We start from the raw sequence: 17,076 nt of genomic DNA, 5'->3' as shown, positions 1-17,076 counted from the left end.
TGAACGCCACAGCATCACTCGTCGCCACCACAACATGACTCCGCGCCATCACCGCATCAATCTGTGCAACAATTCAACAACTACTGGGTCAAATATGTTCTCTCAATGTTTCAAGCTTTATTACAAATGTCACAAAAAGATGTTAATATTTCACTTCTGTTCTTGGATTTTCATCACAATAAAATACACTAAACATAATCTTTACAAAAGTTATTTACAAAAGTTTAAGCTATTGCCATTATAAATTACAATCACTTTTATTTAAGTATTAATTATTTAAAAAAATTAAAAGCCATCGTTATTTGTAATATCAATACATCTAAGTCACGTAAATACAAAACATGTTGCATTACAAATGCTATAGGTGTCACATTTGCGAAAGTTATAACTATTGGCATTGTAAATGACAAAGCTATTAATTTAGCTATTTTTAAAACCAACACATAAATAAAAATATTGTCATTTACAAGACCAATAGCTCAAACTTTCCTAATGCGAGACCTATTGCATTGTAAATGCGTGTTAATTGTTTCTAACTCTGGTTTACAGTTATTGAACAACGTTTTGTAAATTTGGTCTATTGTGTGTGCAGTCAGCAAATGAAACACCAATTGGGATTTATCCTCCATATTTACCAAAAGGAGTGTGTTTTTGTCCATATTATCTGAAACAGCATAAGCACTGGATAGCTCCCCATGTCGATTCCCGGGAGGTCCCCAGTTCAGGATAGCCTTGAGAATTTATCAGGCAGATACATCATTTTTCTTTTTTTTCAATATCCAAGTTTCTTTATAGTATCTGGCCCATCCGGTGCAAAATCTCTTACTCCCCTGTCCTTATGATGGAGAATAGGTCCATGTAATAGCTATTCCGGAACTGTGTCGCGCGGACCTGAGGAGTCTCCCGAGGTTTGATACTTACTATTGCTTCTGTGACGTGGCATTCAATCTGCATGTACGCTAAAAGTGTAGGCCCTACTTTGTCCCTTTGATGAGGATATGTCCCTGTAGGCTGAGTGAAAATCTTTTGTACTACCTAGATGATATGTTGATTTCCTTCTATAATTGTTTTCATTTAATATTTATTACTTGTTTTTATTGAAGCTGTGGTGCTAAGTTTATGTGGGTCTACAATATCCTTTTTATCAAAATGTTTTATTTGTTATATAGTTGTCTTCTATTGTATTGGTCTGTTGCTTTGATGATCGTTGACCAAACTAAAGTGTTTAAGTAAGTAAGCCTGTGTAAACAGATAAAGTATGCCAGATTTGCAAGTATTTGTACTAATGAGACTCAGTTAATTCATATTGACCTTGAAATTCGGCAAATGCCTGCAATCTTAGGGTCTCCATAAATCTTCTACTTAGGAGATGGCCAAAAGCTTCCATTTATGGAAATCCTCAAGGTCAAGTCAGAATCCTGGAGTACCATAGCAGCATCTCTCGGGTACTTTTACTTCACCTCATAATTTGGTTTGCCTTTTTATAAATTCTAATAAACGTCTGTATATCTTTTAACCCCATGGCCCCAAGACCGTATAGTTCTTTCCAATGCCCTTGCATATCCATTGCTCTTCTGGCAGCCACCAGAGAGAGTTCTCTTTTGTTAGAACACACATTCTTTATGTGTCTAGTAACATAAGACAACTCTTTCATGAGAAAAAAAACGAATCTAAAGCTAGAACATATGACACTTTCGCCATAGAAATCAGGTAAAACAAAATGGTTAATTTGGCTGGCAGTTTCTTTCAGGAAAACATCTGATTGCCCTCCAATTATTTCAAAACTATAGTACCACTCGGACATTCAACAATACTGAATGCTTAGGTCAATCGGGAAATCTTAAATCTGATCGAACTGAGAGCCCTCCTGGAAAAATACATTTGTCTGCTGGATCTCTAAGTGATGTAAGTGTACCCTGTTGAAATAGATGGTCTTATATGCATTTCTCACATTAAGTAAACGGATATATAAAAACAAATAACTACTTGGTGGACATGTATGGGTTCAGCCTGTTTTTCCAGATTCTAGCAACTAGACCAGACTACTTATGGAAGAGGGGCACATTGGGTGGGAGGCGTTTGCCACAAATCTTGTAGTTCAGAGGACAAATGGGTAATTGTCAGTTTTGCTCCTGGGACAGAGCCTGTGCCCCATCTTAGCCCATATCCTTTTTACAGGGATGTATTTCTGAAATTCGCAATAGACAAGTAGTCTTTGAAACATCAAATGGCTCACATAATGTCTTTTCCTGCTCATTTATAACAGCTAAGAGGTGATTGCAACAGCAATACCACACATATGCTGTAATTTTACTGGCCAAATTGATGATCGAGAATAATGGAAAACTTCACTTGTTCTTGATTCCGAATTGGGCCAATGATTTCTTGGGTGCTGAATTCAGTGACCAGTGAGAGAACAGCATAAAAAAGTCTGATCTCAAAGAAAAGTGTAATGCTGCTGCAACGTCAACGATAAGTGCTAATAAGTAATGCTTCTGTAACTTACCATCTCCTTGTGTTTACTTACTCACTGGTATCCAGAAGATGAGCTTCCTCTTCTCTTAATGGTCGTGTGCTTCATCATGTATGAGGCAACATACTTGCACCTAGTAGTCTGTGGTTTGCAACAAGTGATATACCCATGTTGATCTCATGATACCACACATAATAAATAATGGAGTAACGCAGACTGGAAATATGTTGAAGTAAATCTTGCTATCCGCAACGCATATTGATATTCATCGTAAGCAGCATCGTATGCAGCCTTACTGTTTGACATAGCCTCTCACATATCTAACCTCAGGGAGCTATCCCTCAATTACATATCTAATTGCAGTCAGGATAAAAAGAGAAATAAATTCGAATCCCTCTACTTCATTAAGGGTTTAAAACTAAATGGAGGTAAAATAGTCATCTGTAATCTTACAGTTTTCATGAAGATTCTACAGCTATAAATGCTAATCATACACTTTTCAATTGTCTTTTCAATAATCTGTTGTTCATTTTACCGTTCAATATTTTATCCGTGATGTAAGTGGTTTTATATTTTTGCGGCTTTGTCTCTGGTCATTAAAGCCAGCGCTTCTCCTGCAAATTGAAATCAGAAATGTAAAACAAAAGGGTTTAATGGTGTCTCCCTTTGTCCCCTATTTTTCCGGAACAATTTGGTAAAGCTTTGGCAGAGCATTGCACCTCATGGGTCACCTACTTTTGTTAACGTAGCCAAGCTTCAATGCAAACGTAAGCACAGTGCTGCTAAAATAAATGATGTAAACATCTGAAGTACACATAGACTTGAGGCATTCCTCACATGGATGTGTGGAAGAGAATACTGAATTATTACAGGAGAAGGACACTCAATGCTTTTAGTTAAATTGTGATTTTACTAAAGTCATATTGTTTGTGAAGAAGGCAAAGGCTATTTCATATTTTTCATTTATTGATTTTGGATTTTAAAAAGTCCCACACTTTTGTTGTCTTTAGCACTAGCCGGTTCTTGGGGTACTGTCATTGTTGTGAAAATTGGGGGAATAATTTCAACTAGATCTTAGTGGTTTGTCATTAGAGCACACTCGTCTTCCCCACTTGAACCCCACTGTAGTACTTTACTTGTATAGATAATACATGGAAATCAAATGTGGTTGCACATATACTGGTCACCATTAGCTGTATCCGAGTTTCTCTCTTTTGACAATACAGAGTGCATACCTCAGGCCTCCAAGTCTCTAGAAATGTGAAAAGCAATACTTGTTGGTGTTGCTGCACAGTTAATTTCAGGACAAGTCAGTATTGCCTGAGAATCACGCCCACCCCACTTGCGCTGACTTTTATAATTTACAGGCCAGGAACTGGCTGTTTGGTCAGTGGAAGGCTACCCCCTTAACCATACCTTTTGGCATGGCCTACTTCAGTGGAGAAAAGGTGCACAGTGAGCTGACCTGCGGCCAGTTTCTTGCTGGGATTGCTGCTGCAATCGCAGATGGTTTACAATGTTTAAAAAAACGAGCACACTTAATACATGTGTACAGTGAGCCAAGACAGAGTTGAATTTAAAAAGGGAAATCTTGTTACAAAAGTACATACTGGTGAGTCAGCCTAGCCAGTAGGCGAAGAGGAGTAGCTCTGCCACAGCAACTTGCATGTGCACTGCAAAAATCATAGTCTTTGGAATCGAAAGCTGCAGGGCTCATCAGCCAATAGAAGCCACACAAGCATTGGAGGAGGAGAAGCCTGCTTTCCGTGGTAGACTCCCACTCCTACATTGTCCCCCTAGGTCTGCCCATCCTTTTCCATCAAATTAATGCAGCTCTTCTGACCCCACCTTGGGCCAGAGCAGTATATGCCCAAAATCAAGTCTAGGCGTCGCCAATAAAACTGGTCACGTCTTCCACAGTGATGTTACTGTCCTGGTTAGTGCCTTTAGTAGGAGAATTATGCTCGCTCTTCACATGTTCAGCCTGGTACAGGCTCGCTCCAACTACCCTAAAAAATAAAATAAAAATCCTTTTGTAAAAAGCAATAATCAGCTTTTTGAGTAGAGCTGCTCTGAGGTTTTTCTCCCCCTACTCCTCCCCCATGATGGTAGAGCAATGCCCCTTTCGCCATTTAACACGAGCCGCCCCTGAGTTGAACATGTGACAGAACAGGGCTTCCCATTTTCCCAAACACTATTTGCCCTTTAGCTACATCCTTTCTAGGTCTCGCCTTGGCAGCGATTGCGCTGTCTCTTCGAGACATGCTGTAGTCCGGTATGGACTTGAAGCACCGCCCACTTTCCGTCCATCTTGTTAATTGGCTCCTGTCACTGTCCTTTGTAAATGGTGGCTTTTCATTGGTCAATAGGCTTAGTAGTCCCTCCTTAGTACCGCCTTTTCTCTTCTTGTAACCTCCCATGAAAACACCCCGTGTTACATGTGTTGTTACATGGTAAGGTTTAATTATAGCCTGTAGGCACTATTTTGTTAAATGTCTTTCTCCTGCCTGCTTTTTCAGGCAGGACACACTCTCCCGCAACATGCTCTTTTTTTTTTTTTTTACTTCATGTAACCAGCGCGGCACGCCTCTCCTGATATAATGGCCGTGCCTTTATTTTGGTATTTGCCATGCTGAATGCGTCCGCATGTTTTTCCCCCTATTTATTAACTTTTAATAAAGTGGCAGGATCCACGCTTTAGATGTTAAAAGCTAAAGCGTGGGCGCAGCCGTTGTTATAAAAGTAAATGGATAGAAAATAAAAGCGCTTGGATGCCTTTTTTCCCCTAATTGTTTACTTTAGTTACAATCGCGGCACCTGCGCACTAGCATTAAACGCCTTAAGCAAAAGCGCAGGTGCCGCAATTGCTTCAAAGGTAAAGAAATAGAAAAATAAATTGTTTTTTTCTATTTCTTACTTTTGAACCAATCACGGCACCTGCGTTGTAGCTTCAGATGTGTAAATCTAATGCGCAAATGCCGCAATCTATTTGCAATGCAATAGCTCTCTCATTGCTGAAAGTTTGAGTTATTGGTGGTGTTGCATTAATGTTAGCATTCCAACAGCTTATACTTTCAGTAATGCGAGGCCTATTGCATTGCAAATACTTGTTTACTTAAAGTGTCCACGATTACCGGTATCACAGTCTGTGACATAAGAAGATACCCTTTCCATCTATTAGGATTTGCAGATGATTTTGCAGTCTTCATTGGCAAATCGGAAGCTACAGTTGTTACAGCAGTCGACATAGCTCAACAATTTGGCTTATTATTTATTTACTCCCTAAACATAGCCAAGAAACAGTTTTGATCTCAGACTTCCGTTTTTACGAAATGCCATGGATAGCTCAGTTTGTGTTCAGGTTGTGACTTGCATGGTCCTAAAGTGTAACTTCCAAATCATGGGCCTTTGCTCGTAGACATTCAGGTGATCGTGTATGGTCCCTGATGATTTCAGTCGATTGGGAGTAGTTTGCAGAGATTTACACCTCAACCCAGTCTGCTCTCTTCGGGCAAGGAAAATGTGCATTGGTTGTTTGCTTTTATATTATAAACCTCATCAATGAGCTCTTCATTCCATTTGTCTTCCCTAATTGAGGCAATAGATTTGTTTTTCCATGGCTCATATTTTGCTTTGATGAATCACCCTTTACATACATTTATATAACTTTTTCTGGCCTGAAATTCTAGACTGGATCCTTAGTTTTCTCTCTGAGCGAGACAATTTTAGCAACTCCTTCCATTTTCATATGTGTTGTGGCTCCTTTTTACCAGTCTTGACAAACGGTAGTTCCTTTGCTAGCATTTTTTCTTTGATGATGTGTACAGAAGCTGATGCTGCTTTTTCTTCACTGTGCATTTGAGAAATGTTCTGTATGCAGTAATAGAGAGCATAGGTTCTTACTAACTCACACACAGTCCTCTTATCTGGCCACTCCTTTGTTGTGTGAGCTATTACACACATTAGGACTAGTTCTACTTCAAAGATATCCATAACCAGCCTCAAAATAGATCTTTGCATATGCTACAAGATCTGAAGGCACACAGGCTTTTGATTTTTCTTGGCTCGGAAGGGTAAGACTATTTTAGCAGCTCCTTGATTTAAGTTTGGCAGCTTGGCGGCCAGTTTCTGTAGTGAGTGAGATAGTGGTCTAGAAAGTAAACTGGCTGCAGAAGGCTAGGACTGTAGAGCCTCTGTAGAAAGGGGGTTTATGTCTGAAGAGTTAGCTACACTGGACGAGGAAGTGGTGGTTGACGCTATCAAGCTCAATATCATGTCTGCAGGTTTCAGTGTTTTTAATACATCTAAACCATATTAAGCCTTTCAACGCTCTCCACCTTCCTCAATTTCTCCTTCTACCTGCCTTCTTTCTTGTTAAAGGTGCCCCCTCCTCATCCTCTTCCTAAGTATTAATATCAATTTCGAAAATATAACTGGTTGCAACTTGTTTATAATAATTCGAGTATGATTAGTAGAGCTGCAGTGTTCACCCGCTGCCCTCCTTTTGCTACTCTGGAAATGCTGTAACCACATCACCCTACGCAGGAGTGGTGCTTTAGCAGAGCCAATTTTGTACCTCGGGCTACTCCAGCAAGTATAATGTCCAGGCTTTTCTGATTCTCTAAAGAACTGGAAGAGTTTTAAATACTGGAGGACACCAGACTGGTCTTCTATTGCTGGAAAAAATAAAGGATCTCTCCCTCAATGCTCATTATTGCCAGGAGCAGAGAATTCTGCTGAAAATGCCGTTCAGCAGAGTTTACACGGCTTCCAAGTTACTTGCTTGCCACCGCGCCTCTCTGGTCAGGGTCTTAAGGCATATTTTGGATACACATCTTGCTGCGATGTCTCCTCAAGGCTCATTTGTAGCGTCTTCTTTGGGCCATACGAACTTTTAGGACTTTGACCTGTACCAGGTTTCTTGTGATTCCCAGGCCTAAGAGACAATCCTAATTGAAAGCAAAGACATTTTAGATCTACCCATCTCTTGTCGGCCAGCTACTTTGCACAGAGCCCAGCCCAGGCAGATGAATATGTGGAAACGTGTAATATTTTGCATTAGTATAAGCAACAGTTATTTTGGCTGTTTCTTCCATTTCGTTTCCTTCGTCCTCTGCTGTTCGTCTTTTCACCCTGCTTTTGTCATCCATTTTTGTTGACCTCTTTTGACATGGCTCTGCAATGTACGTGCTGGGGGGTTTGTAGCTGCCGGGGCACCTATTCTTAGAGGCTATTTATTTATTGTTCACTGCTGCCATAAGCATTCCTACTCCCCCTCCCTATTTGCTGACCAAGTGGTCATCCATCTGCCCTTGTTTGCCGATAGCTTTGATTAAATTTGCTCTTTCCATTTCTGTTCATATGCTTACATTGCAACAAAACTGTATATAGGGACGATGGTTTGTGAGTTCAAGGTACCTCCTCCCTCAATACTTGATTGTTGTGTGGACGTGGTCCCACTCATGAGTGATTAATAAACTTATTGTTTTACTTCAGCTCCAGTGCCAATCTCTCTTTTGTTAGTCTTTGGACCCGTGAACAAGAGGGTGACCCTGCACTAGTGTGCTCACTTTTGGGTACATTTCCACAAATAAAATACTGTGCCGGCACCCCTGGCAGCAAGATTTTCTTCTATGAAGATGCCTGAGGGTCCTAGCAGCTAAGCAGGCAAACAAGATATTTGCTTGGCGCCCGATAGTCGTATCAACTACAATCGAAAAGCAATTAGACTTCTCTCTTTTCTTTTCTGAAGCTTGATTTCTATGAGCTTGCCTGGCTCGTCCATCTATTAGCTGTTTTTACTCCGTCTCACAACTTAATTCTTTCCCATTTAGCCACATCATGCCGAGGCAGTAATATGCATAGCTTGAGAAGCTTGGTCTGTACTAAATCTCATACAATCCCTGATCCATTTATTTTAATTCTGTTCGATTTTGGATCAATACACCTTGGAAGGCAAATGTGTGTGCCCTTACCCTTGAAGGCTAATTTCTTTGAGTTTCCTTCCAAACAATTTTTAGCTTTTGGCTCCTTGTACTACAACTACTCCCAGTCTGAAATATGCATGTCTCCTGTCTCCCCTCGATAAGTAGACATGATGGGCCCTAGTAGTAATCCATGTTATTTCCACCTCTAATTCATCCCGGCCCTATATTTTTAGGATTATGTGGATATGTGGAGTTCTGGGACTGGAGTCTCTTTCAGCATGCGACAGACGACAATTCTTGGACAATGCAGGAGGTTTTAATAAAATGAGAAATTAAAAGTTGAAATAAGAATCCAGTTTGTGGTTGACTCATCGCTCAAGAGCATTCCTGTATGAATTACTTTTCTTGTCTGTTAGTTATTTTATAGGTATTTATGTATCATCAGCACCTTGGTTATGGATGTTTCTTTAGAGTTTGGTATGAAAACACGGGCGCTTGTGAGGAAGCAAATTCAAAGCGAAATGATGGATTAACACAAGGCCTGTGAGTGATTTATTTGATGTGTATTATTTTATTTATGAAGTGCGCCGGAAAACTCAGAAGTGTGTACTGGATACTAGGGAGTAGCAGGTTGAAACTGAGATGAGAAACTTTAAGGCTGGGATACAGATAAGAGTTGTGCTATCCCTCACCATGGTTAAAGGGCGCCACCCAAGAATCTTACTTCCCTGCTGCCTTACTGTCAAACCCAATAAATGTTTATCTATTGTTAATTAGTGTTTCAAATATTTTCTCAGAACGGGCGAACAGAAGCATCCAGCAGCTGAAAGACGCCCTGGAGGACTCCAGCTCCACTGTCCAAAGAGGATCTACCCCTCCTAAAAGGCCGGTGACTTCTGCAATGGAGCAAGGATGTGGCACAGCCCAGGACTTGCAGGAACTTCAGCACAGCCATGCAGGTAACAAATGGAACTGTTTTCATTTTGAAGTTCGTAAACCTATCTGCTGTAGGGTACTAACAAAATGCATGAAACAAGAGAATCATATTTGGTGTTATTTGAATATCTTGGTACTACATATGCATGACTATAAACCATGGTACTCTAGTCTACTGTTAGTCTGATTTTGATTTTAAGTTATTGCTAAAACACTAGTCAGTGCTGGGCTAAAGCAGGAAGTTAAATCCAAATGTGGCAGGTGTTTCCCTGTATCATAATTAAAATTATGCTAGGTGTTTCAGAAAAGACCTAAAGACCTGGCTTTTTATCTAAATCGATCTGCCCTCTGCCTCCCCTCTTCTCTGTATCTTTTAGCGCCAAGACGCCGCGGCATTCGTGCGCTCTACAAATATTTCAGTCAGTCAGTTAAGCAGCTACAGTCAGTTTTACATACAAATTCAAGTACTTTTAATTAAGAAAGTAGTAGCATGCATTTATAACATTTACACAAATGACAATCTTACTGAATACAGTCCATTGGGAAAAAGTTTTTAATCGTGTTTTTATTGAAATAACTTGAAACATAGCTTGAAATAGCACATTCTAATGAGAAGTCAGACCTAATGACCTTCTCATATAAATTTCCCTTTTGGATATAGTTATACTAAAGTCTATCCTAACCACATCTCTGTACATATATTCTGGTAATTTGACATGTTAAGTTGAACAGGGTCAGTATGAAAGCTCACTTAACTGTTGCATCAACCTATTTTAATACCCTTATCAGTCAGTTATGGCTCCGTGCCAACAAATGTCTGCGGAAGGCTTTCCTAAATGTGTCCAGAAAGTCATCTGTATATCTTGGACTTTATTTCAGAAAGAACCTAATTTAGATAAAGGTCACTCATTTGTATTGTCCTGTTATTTTAGGTCTTCTCCAGCTAAGATATTAAACATTGACTCACTAGCCAAGCACAGGAATTGCAAACTGATGCATGAGTGCCAAACGATGGGGTTTTGAGGTCTGGGGTGCCCAAAGAAGTTTGAAAAGATTTGATGCCCATAGAAAGAACTCTGAGGTCTAATGTAAATAATGGGTGAAGACGTAGGCAGGATCTAGTGGAGGGGTGAATCATTCTGATATCTCTATACCAGTTCCAGTTGTACAGGGGGCAGACGAGACATATACAAACAAAATGCTGTTTTTGTGAAACGCATAAGAACTAACAGAGAATGTGTTTCCATAATGTATAGTTGATTATTCTATATTTACGTCCATATAATTATAAAATGGTAAAACCAGAAAAACATTTTGAATCACTAATGATTGAGAGGCTGGGTGTTGCCTGACAGGTAAAAGATAGACTGAAAGGCAAGATTTACATTTATTTTATAGTTCTTCTGAGTCTGCTCCTCATCTGTGCAGCTTTTACTATAAGTATTACGTCGCTAATCATCACTCCGGTTCGTACAGACAGAAGGAACTTAAATTAATATTGCTTAGAGAAAACAAACAATGCTACGGATGTGGGAGAAGGGCCCAGAGTCAAGTGCAAGATTGCTGAAAATGTGTAGTTGGGCAATTTCTCACCCATTGCAGGGGAAAAGTACACGCTTTGCCCGACAGGGGAAAATAATTGTGTGTCCCAATCATACCTATTGGTGACTAGATGGAGTGCCCTAGAAGCCTTTGTTAGACAGTGGAGGCTTGGATGAATGTCCATGTCTCTCGCTGGAAGAACACAAAATGGTGGCATAGTTGCAAAGCTTTGCGGCATAGATTGGAGCATGGGCTGCCCAAGATGGATATGGAGGCATAGGATCGAGTACCTTCCAGTTGTCTGCATGTGCTGCTTCAGTTAAGCGTGGAGGTGTGAACCCAGAACACACCAAGGTGTCTAGTAACTGCAAACCGCAACAGTCGTTTCAGCCTGTGCAGAGACCAAGTCTGTACAAGCTGTAAGGCCCTGGAAGGATTAGCGGCCTACAGAGAGAAGGCTGCTTGACCACATAGACCTGAAAAAAGACATTTCACTGCAGCATCCCTGGGGAGCGAGCTGAGAGGGAAAGAGTCCTGGCAGTGGAGCACAGTCTTGAGGAGGTTGTGGAGACGTGGGCCCTGCTGGAGCAGCTATGATCTGAAGGAATCAGCGATGAGGTGAGTCTGGTGACATTTGGAGTGCAGTAGGCCTTGGGTTCCAGAGGTCGGTGACCCAGATAGCAGAACCCCCTTCTGAATAACTTTTCTTGCTCAGACAAAGAACAGCTCTTAACACTACTAAACAAAGTAAAATCAGGCTCCCCTAAAGACGCCTGACCCCCTCCATTTACAGAAATCTATCTTCTCCAAATTCCCTGAGGTAATCCTGAACCTGCTGAATCTTTCCTTAACTCAAGGGACGGTTCCGTCAGCCTTTAAAGAAGCGGTGATTATCCAGCTTAAAGAAAAACAAGGGTTGGACCCTCAGAGGCTGGAAATTATAGGCCTATATTCCTTCTCCCCTTCCGGGCCAAACTGTTAGAGCTACATGTAGCCAAATTATTTACTACCTTCATAGAAGGCACTAACTTTCTAGATCTCCACCAGGCAGGTTTTCGCTCAACCCACTCCACTAAATCTATCATCCTATCAGTCATTGACGACCTAAAAGGAAAGGCGGATGAGAACCGCACTCAGGCCTTGATACTCAAAGACCTGTCTGCAGCGTTCAATACTGTCAACCATGACATCTTGATGGAAGGTATTGCTGCAGCAGGTATTAGAGGCGCGGCCCTAAATTGGTTTAAATCCTTCTTAGAGGATCGTAAACAATCAGTGTGGCTTGCACCATACAAATCTGGCATAGTTAACATAAACTGCGGAGTACGGCAAGGCTCTTCTCTGTCCCCGCACCTTTTTAATGTATATATTCACCCCCACATACCGACACTCCATCAGATAGGGGTGAAGATATACAACTATGCTGACGACATGCAGTTGATCTTCTCTAAAGATGATTCCACAACCTCCAAGTAGTTTCTGAGGAACACCATGTTGTTCATCAAACCCTGGATGAACAAAAACCATTTAAAACCAAACTCCGAAAAAACTGAAATCATGATCCCGAACAACAAATTATCACATTGGACTCCAACCTACTGGCCACCGGAACTTGGCCCTGCACCTATTCCTAAGAACTCGATCAAGAGTCTAGGCATCCAAATTGACTCGGACCTCTCCATGAACGCACTGATTGGTTCAGTTACCTCGGCCTGTTTTTCCAACTTAGGAAACTGCGGAAAATCAGAACGTATTTCAGTAGAGAGGCATGCATCCAAATCCTCATCACCCTGGTTTTATCTAAAATCGATTATGCTAACGCAATTTATCTTGGCCTCCTGTTCAACCAGAAACATCGTCTGCAGCTGACCCAGAATTAAGCAGCCAGAGCCCTCAATCAACATGGCAGACGGTGCCACATCAAGCCAATACTGAAGGAATTCCACTGGCTCCCAGTGGAGCAATGTTCCATGTTTAAAACTGGATGTGGACTATTTAAAGCTATTCATGGTATTGGCCTTCGGTATATATCTTCTAGAATTCAGAGATACTCTCCACAACACACTCCAAGATCCATGCATATGAATATTCTGGTGGTGTCTAGATTCAGACGCAAACGGATTGGAGGGTCTCGTTTCTCAATACAGCGTTTCCAATTTTGGAACTCTCTACCCTCTCCATTGAGACTAGCAACAGACCTTTTGAGTTTCAGGAAAAAACTAAAAACCTGATTGTTTACCCAAGCCTACAGCTAGATATGGACTTATCCAAAATGGTGCCTCCAAAGAATATCTAGAAAGTTTTGAGTAGGGAGCTACCCTTTCTGACAGGAAAAGGATTGGGTCAACAATCATACACAATACAGAGCTCCTTCTCCTGAATATAGTAAATCGTGAATAAGGTACATCCCTAGGGGGACGTTCTCATTGAGAAACAAGGGATTTGCAGTGTTGTACGGGTTACCAAATTTACAACTAAAACAATCTATTGGACCCACAAGAACTATAGAAACCTTATGCACACGGACAAAAGTTTATGTAAAATGTCATTATTTTATTTTATAAAGGTTAAAAATTCATAGTAACATAGGGCATGTTATATGAAACAACAAGAAATACACTTTCAAGTTTTGCAAAAATATACACTCAAATGTTTAAAAAGAGTAATAAGATTAAAAAATGCTATTATAGCACTATATACATCAACATGTTAAAAAATCACATTTATTAGTCAAACAATGATAAAGGAACAAACTGTCGACGCGGCGTTTCGGTGCCCTTTGTTTTATTCTTGCACCTTCTTCAGGACTCGTTCCCTGTATTGTCACATCTACAAAGATCACAAGCCAGAAAGGTAAGATTATCACTGTAAATACAAGATAGAGCATCAGGGATACTAGAATGACTTAGATTAAAAACAGGAATTGTCTCTTATATAAAGCAGATAGAAAGACAGAAGAAAAAGAAAAGGTAGCTCCCAGAGGCGTCCTTCCCACCACGCAAAGGGATATGGAAAGAGGACCGGTAAGAACTAAGAATATCAACATGTCTTACTGATACATGAAAAGAGTAGTATTACAAAAATATATCTCTTCCCAATTAGGATTGAAGTTGGTCCCATCCATATAAACAGAGTGAAAACCCGAGAAAAAATCAACATATAAGGTAAACAACCAGGACCATAGGTCTTGTAAACGACTATATAAGATAGAACCAATAATTAAATGGAAAAGTTTCTCTTCTAGCACAAACAAAGAGACAGTGTAAAGAGCGGATAGAAACGGGCTCATAGACATCAGATCCAGGATATTAATTCACCTGGGTAAGTTATTATGTGGAGGGGACTGCTGAGCGAATAAGGTTAACTGTCCTTGATGTTAATTAAACAAACATCTAACATATATCTAGAGCACAAGACCCTGATATATGTCCTTGATAAAAATCCTTGAGTAAATATGCAGCAATATGTGGAGGGGACTGCAGAGCCAATAAGGTAAACAGTCCTTGATGTTAATTAAACCAACATCCAACATGTATCTAGAGCATAAGACCCTGATATATGTCCTTGATATAAATCCTTGAGTAAATATGCAGCAAACTAGAGATGCATTTAGAACAATATAAATGAACTTTGGATTGCAATGTGTGAGGGTTACCGAATCTTAGGGCAAAACTTAACAAATGTATCAATCTAAGTGCATTTGATGTTATAATGGAATGGGACCTAATGAAATGTACTGTGATCTTTGTAGATGTGACAATACAGGGAACGAGTCCTGAAGAAGGTGCAAGAATAAAACAAAGGGCACCGAATCGCCGCGTCGACAGTTTGTTCCTTTATCATTGTTTGACTAATAAATGTGATTTTTTAACATGTTGATGTATATAGTGCTATAATAGCATTTTTTAATCTTATTACTCTTTTTAAACATTTGAGTGTATATTTTTGCAAAAATTGAAAGTGTATTTCTTGTTGTTTCATATAACATGCCCTATGTTACTATGAATTTTTAACCTTTATAAAATAAAATAATGACATTTTACATAAACTTTTGTCAGTGTGCATAAGGTTTCTATAGTACTTGTGGGTCCAATAGATTGTTTTAGTTGTAAATTTGGTAACCCGTACAGCACTGCAAATCCCTTGTTTCTCAATGAGAACGTCCCCCTAGGGATGTACCTTATTCACGATTTACTATATTCAGGAGAAGGAGCTCTGTATTGTGTATGCCTCCAAAGAATACAAGCACTGGCGTTGCCAATAGGTCTCGCAGTAGGAAAGTTTGAGCTATTGGTTGTGTAAATGACAAAGCCCTTTATGTATTCAAAATGATAACAACAGTGAAAGGCATTGTTATTTGCCATTGTAATAGTTCCACCTGTCGTACTGCGAGATCTATTGGCAACGTGAGTGTTTTTCGTGTGTGAGTGGCGTTGTGTGTGTGAGTGACGTTGCGTGTGTGAGTGGCGTTGCGTGTGTGTGTGGCGTTGCGTGTGTGAGTGGGGTTGCGTGTGTGAGTGGGGTTGCCTGTGTGAGTGGTGTTGCCTGTGTGAGTGGCGTTGCCTGTGTGAGAGGTGTTGAATTTGAATTTGAATTTGAAGGGATTTGTATAGCGCTCGTACACCTGGCGGTTTCTTGGCGCTCACTGACAATTGCTACTAGGCAGGTCGGAGAGGGGGTGAGATGAGTATTTAAGATGGGAAGGCTTGGGTGAAGAGGAAAGTCTTCAAGTCTCTACGGAAGAGGGGGTATTGGGTGCAGGTTCTGAGGTGCAATGGAAGAGAGTTCCAGAAAACTGGACCCGTAGTAGAAAATTTAGAGCCACCCCACTTCTTCCGTTTAAAACGGGGTACCAGGAGAAGATGGTGAGAGGCGGATCGAAGGTCTCGTGCAGGCGTGTAGGATTGAATGGTTGAGTTGATGAAAGAGGGGGCAGATCCCGTCCGGGCTTTAAAGATGGTGCAGCCAAGCTTGAATAAGATTCGTTGTCGGACGGGGAGCCAGTGCAGGGTAAAGAGGAGAGGGGTTGCGTGATGTGACTTAGAAAGGTTGAAAACCAGCCGAGCAGCCTGGTTTTGGACAAGCTGAAGGCGTCTCAAGAGGTAGTTGGGCATGCCGTGGTAAAGGATATTACCATAATCTAGGCGAGATGTTACCATGGCTAACAGAATTAGTTTGAGCGCTTCTGGGGCGAAAAAACGAGAGACTCTGCGGATAGTCCTAAGTGAAAGGAAGGCTGAGGAAACCACAGCAGAAACTTGAGAGTGTAAGGAGAGTTGATTATTGATTTTAAATCCAAGGGTTTTGACAGAGGGGACAGGGGTGGGAGGGGGGCCAAGTGAAGGGGGCCAAAAAGAAGATGTCCAGGGACTGGAGCAACCACCCGTTAGCACCAACTCCGTTTTATCGGGGTTGAGCTTCAAGTGGTTGAAGTTCATCCAGTCCTGGATAAAGGTCATAATGGACTGGACGTTGGACTTAGACTCAGGGGTGGAGGAAAGGGAAAAAATGAGCTGGAGGTCGTCTGCGTAATTGAACACAGAGACCTCCAGGCGCTGTAAAGCAAAAATAAGAGGGGCAATGTAGAGGTTAAACAGGAGGGGGGACAGAGAGGAGCCCTGGGGAACACCACACTGAATTGGTTGAAAATCCGCAGAGAACTCTCCCAGACGAACCGCTTGAGTCCGACCGTTCAGAAAGGAGGATAACCATAGTAGCGCTGTTCCTCTGATTCCCGCCGCTTCGACACGTGAAAGTAAGATGGTGTGATCCACCGTGTCGAATGCGGCGGAGAGATCTAAGAGGATCAGGGCCTGATGTTGGTTGGTATCCATTCCTTGTCGGAGGTTGTCCAGAACCGATGTTATAACGGACTCAGTTGAGTGGGCTGGGCGGAAGCCGGCCTGTCTAGGGGCTAACACGCCGTGAGTTTCCACGAACTCGCTCAAGGTTTTAACCACATGCCGTTCCAATACCTTCGCCAGGTAAGGCAAGAGGGAAATTGGACGGAAGTTGACTGGATCGGAAGGGTCCGCACCAGGTTTTTTTAGGATCGGGACAATCACAGCCGATTTGAGTGCGGGGGTAACAATGCCTTGAGCCAGCGAGCTGTTTAAGAGCACTAAGGGTGGCGAGGGACAGTGAGTGTAAATCTGCTTTAAGATATAAGCGGGGCAGGGGTCCAGCGGGGAGCCGGAC

The 17,076-nt window shown here is 41.3% G+C and overlaps 1 protein-coding gene across 1 annotated transcript in view; it reads left to right on the top strand.

The window, feature by feature from the left end:
• Window positions 1-17,076, top strand: part of SDCCAG8 (SHH signaling and ciliogenesis regulator SDCCAG8) — a 1,376,087-nt gene that overhangs the window by 15,327 nt on the left and 1,343,684 nt on the right. The window contains exon 2 of the mRNA XM_086925289.1: window positions 9,198-9,359. Within this exon, the coding sequence (XP_086781415.1) occupies window positions 9,198-9,359 (162 nt within the window). The remainder of the gene's footprint in view (window positions 1-9,197; window positions 9,360-17,076) is intronic.

Source organism: Lissotriton vulgaris, chromosome 6 (genome assembly GCF_964263255.1).
Source record: "Lissotriton vulgaris chromosome 6, aLisVul1.2, whole genome shotgun sequence".
Taxonomy (NCBI): Eukaryota; Metazoa; Chordata; class Amphibia; order Caudata; family Salamandridae; genus Lissotriton; species Lissotriton vulgaris.
The sequence above is the reverse complement of the archived record's forward strand: the minus strand, read 5'-3'. Positions and strand labels throughout refer to the sequence as shown.